The sequence below is a fragment of the Diaphorina citri genome, unplaced genomic scaffold, assembly GCF_000475195.1.
Source record: "Diaphorina citri unplaced genomic scaffold, Diaci psyllid genome assembly version 1.1 scaffold6544, whole genome shotgun sequence".
Taxonomy (NCBI): Eukaryota; Metazoa; Arthropoda; class Insecta; order Hemiptera; family Psyllidae; genus Diaphorina; species Diaphorina citri.
In genome coordinates this window covers 317-4,560 of record NW_007383920.1, presented here as the reverse complement: position 1 = coordinate 4,560, position 4,244 = coordinate 317, and the positions used below count along the sequence as shown (strand labels likewise).

General features: G+C 36.3%; 1 protein-coding gene across 2 annotated transcripts; it reads left to right on the top strand.

The window, feature by feature from the left end:
- LOC103522008 (sorting nexin-7) lies at positions 1 to 2,675 on the top strand (the record flags this gene model as incomplete). Of its 2 annotated transcripts, XR_003394847.1 has the most annotated exon segments (6): positions 1 to 148; positions 319 to 522; positions 914 to 1,081; positions 1,427 to 1,540; positions 2,125 to 2,232; positions 2,409 to 2,675. XR_003394847.1 is itself a non-coding variant. In XM_008487116.3 (5 exon segments), coding segments are annotated over 5 exon segments (676 nt in total), but the record flags the coding sequence as incomplete, so codon positions are not given.
- Between the last annotated feature and the right edge of the window lie 1,569 nt (positions 2,676 to 4,244).

The following is a 4,244-nucleotide window of genomic DNA, read 5'->3' as shown; positions in this document are numbered from 1 at the left end:
TTTGTATGAGAAAATATCCGCGTTTGAGAAAATTGGAACAAGACTTTACAAGGAAAGGAAAGATTATGTTAGCGAAGCACATCAGTTTGCAATTGTTCTCAACACATGGGCAGGGTATGAACCTCAACTATCTTCTGTTATACGACAGGTAAGTCACAACACACTTCACCTTCAAGATATCCAGTAAAAGGGTTCTCCTTATAATGCCAATACCAGTTGGGTCAATGTGTAATTAATACTCAGCTGCTTGTGACTGACAGTATGAACATCTTAGGAAACCAATTACAAATAGGTATCTAATGTGATAAATGTTTGCAGGTTTCCAAAGCGGTCGACACCACAGCATCTCTACATAAGAATCTCCTGATTGAGCCCTTCCACGAACACAATTCCCATCCTATGAAAGATTACCTAATGTATATTGATGCAGTGAAGCAAGTACTGGCTAGGAGAGATGTAATACAGGCTGAACATGATATGTGTGGTGAAGAGTTACAGAAGAAAACTGCTGAAAAAGAGCAGGTTAGATTTTTATTTTACCAATGGCCAGCACATGTTGGTATTTTCAGATCGGTAGTCTCATCTGTGCTTGAACAGAAGTCAACATTTGTTTCATTTTGAGTTCTTGTGAACCAGAGCTCCATTCTTAAAAGAACTACTTTCTCAATTTTCACTCCTCCCTTATGCCAGATATTCATATTCAGACATTCTGTCAGACAGTCGGAATGTATGTGTCTGACGGTCTGATATTTTTCCGTCACTCACGCTCAGGCGGTCTGAGGCTGGCCTTAATTTTTGCTAGACAAGATTGTGAAGCATTACTTAAGTTCTTAGTGAGTCCTATTTCGTAGATTGTGTCTCTGGCTTAAAACCAATAGGTACATTTTACCCTCTTCTATTCTGTTATCAACAGTTAACCAACAAAGATAGTGACTCCTCATCGCCTACAAGTTCGACAGCCACTTCTAGTACTAACAGCTATTCCCTGTGGAAATCAACAAGTGAAGACAGACTGGAAAAGCTCAGCACAGCCATACCTAAGCTAACATCTCAGCTGGAGATTTGTGATGAAAAATTACAGGTAGGTTTCATTCTGTCCTAAGAAATGCGCGTTTTAGAAACATCGCGACATATTGTAGCCACGTGATGCATAGATCGTGGGTGCCATTTAATTCCATTGATTTGGAAAATGGCAAAATTCCGTGTCGGGCAGTTCAGTTGCTTGTCTTGAAGGTGCAGACGGCACTAATTATAAAAATAGGCCTTCTAGAAAATCAGCTGAATGATTATATGGAGTGGATCAAAAAATATCAATAATTGAAATTTGCAACGTTCGCAGGTTATTGTTGTTGTTGTAGCGGCGCTATACAAAAAGGTAAAAGTAGGTACAACGTATGTACTTACCTACATATTATTCATCTTACAGGCGGCCAATAATCATTTGAGATCAGATCTGGAACGATGGCGTTTGGAGAAGAAGAACGACCTGAAGAAAATCCTCTTGAAAATTGCTGATCAGCAGATTGCCTACTATCAACAGGTAAATTTCTGTCAATCTTTTTTTTTCCAAGAGGTCTGATAGAGAGAACTGTAACTGCTAAAGGTCTTATCATACTGAAATCGAAAAGAGAAGGGAAACAGGATAGAAGAAAGCCAGCTGTTCCAAGAACGAATATTATCCGCTCAGGATAAAATCCGCCCCGGGTGGGACTCAAATCTGCGGCCTAGCGCTTTTATTAACTGTAAAACTCAGATGTATGTAGGACCGCTGGTATGGGGCCCCGATCGCCCAATAGGGTCAAAATTTCCTCCAAGTATGTGTGGAACTGTGGAATATGTGTATCAAATTTAATTTAAATTAAATTAACCATTCGAGAGTTTTTGCAGAACAATTGATTCATCAAGCTCAAACTGTCATCCTTCGTCCAATAAGGTAAAGAGAAAATATTGTAATATTTACTATCGGCCATTATTTCCCCCAATTTGGATTGAATGGGGTCCTTTTAGATTCATTTTGGGGTCCCCCCCCCCAGAAAGTAAATTTATAGGTAGGTAGTACCAATTTCTTATTCCTTCAAATTTAATACTTGTAAAGAAACACAGAAATTTTCATTCTTGTTTCAGAGTTTGGCATCCTGGGAAGGAGTTTTGGCAAATATGAACTGAAGTCCTTGGACGTTTGCTACCATTCTAGTCTCTCTAGTATTAATTCCTATTACCTAATACTTATAAATCTTATAATATTCTTCTTGCTATTAATTACTGTATTTTACTAATGGCTTCTTCTACATTTCCATCGGTGTCCAGCGGGAAATGTGGCATCCATGGAGAAAAAAAACTGAAGTCCTTGGACGTTTGCTACCATTCTAGTCTCTCTAGTATTAATTCCTATTACCTAATACTTATAAATCTTATAATATTCTTATCGTTATTATTTACTCTATTTTTACTAATGGCTTCTTCTACATTTCCATCGGTGTCCAGCGGGAAATGTGGCATCCATGGAGAAAAATTTTCAATATGGAACATTGAATAATGACATCTTTTTATTTTAAGATTAGGTATTTATGTTACCTAGTAAAATTAAGTGCAAATAAATTCCATATTTCCTTTTATATTCAGCACCTAATTTTTCTCCAGAATTAATAAATTGTACCATCCGTGTCAAATTCAAATGATTTGTTTTATTGTTACGGCTAGCCTAATCCAAATTCTTCATAGTGTCGGAAGACCTAGTTATATTCCATAGAGCACCTTTTGGTTTGTGTTCCCCATTTTGAGAATCACTAATGCATCTTATACTATCACTATCAGCATAACCTAAGCAGAACAGTAGTAGGATTCATTAGTGGACCGCATCCACTATTAGTTTAAAACCAAAACCAGTTCACATCTGTCAATTGCAGAGACCACATCGGATTTTTTTCAAACAGACTTGCATTTTTTTCTTTATGTGTGCTATTTTTTTACGCGAATTCAGCAAACCTTTGAGAACTTTTTGTTCGAGTGTGTTCAGTTTCTCGATTTTTAAAGGAGAAAAATCAGTCTTTGGTGGGCTTAATATATTTTAAGAAGTCGTAGAAAATCATTGGTCAACATGTGATGCATCCCTACGTATATTTATGAAGTGTCTTTCTTTTACTATTGTTCTTAGATCGACGTATTTTTGAAATCTACATTGTAATTTTTTTCTGTCAACAACGCTGTAATCATAAATCTTTTGAGGGGGAAAAAAATCGCTGTTAAATCTTCTACACGCTTGATTCAACGAAGCTTTGTTAGGTAACATTTAATTTCCTAGATGTGCATAACATTTAATTTCCTATTTTAGAGCAGTTATTCCATGAAATGACTTAGTCATGTTTGACTACATCCGTGTCAAATTCAAATGATTTGTTTTATTGTTACGGCTAGCCTAATCCAAATTCTTCATAGTGTCGGAAGACCTAGTTATATTCCTAATACAGTACCTTTTGGTAATACAGCACCTTTTGGTTTGTGTTCCCCATTTTGAGAATCACTAATGCATCTTATACTATCACTATCAGCAGAACAGTAGTAGGATACATTAGTGGACCGCATCCACTATTAGTTTAAAAAAACCAGAACCAGTTCACATCTGTCAATTGCAGAGACCACATCGGATTTTTTTCAAACAGACTTGCATTTTTTTCTTTACGTGTGCTATTTTTTTACGCGAATTCTGCAAACCTTTGAGAACTTTCGAGTGTGTTCAGTTTCTTGATTTTTAAAGGAAGAAAATCAGTCTTTGGTGGGCTTAATATTTAAGAAGTCGTAGAAAATCATTGCTCAACATATGATGCATCCCTACGTATATTTATGAAGTGTCTTTCTTTTTCTATTGTTTATAGATCGACGTATTTTTGAAATCTATATTGTAATTTTTTTCTGTCAACAACGCTGTAATCATAAATCTTTTGAGAAAATAAAATCGCTGTTAAATCTTCTACACGCTTGATTCAACGAAGCTTTGTGTTAGGTACCTACATACACCAGAGGTGCATAACATTTAATTTCCTATTGTAGAGTAGTCATACTATGAAATGACTTAGTCATGTTGAACTATAATAATATGCTACCATTGTTACATCTACGCCAGTCCTGTGCTCTGTTCCTATCCTCCTGGTATCGTTTATCATGTGTATGTATATTTCTGCTTCTCTTCCAATCGCAGAAATGTTCAGCAGACCGGATATTTGGTGAGTTCTTAGAAAGTATCTATT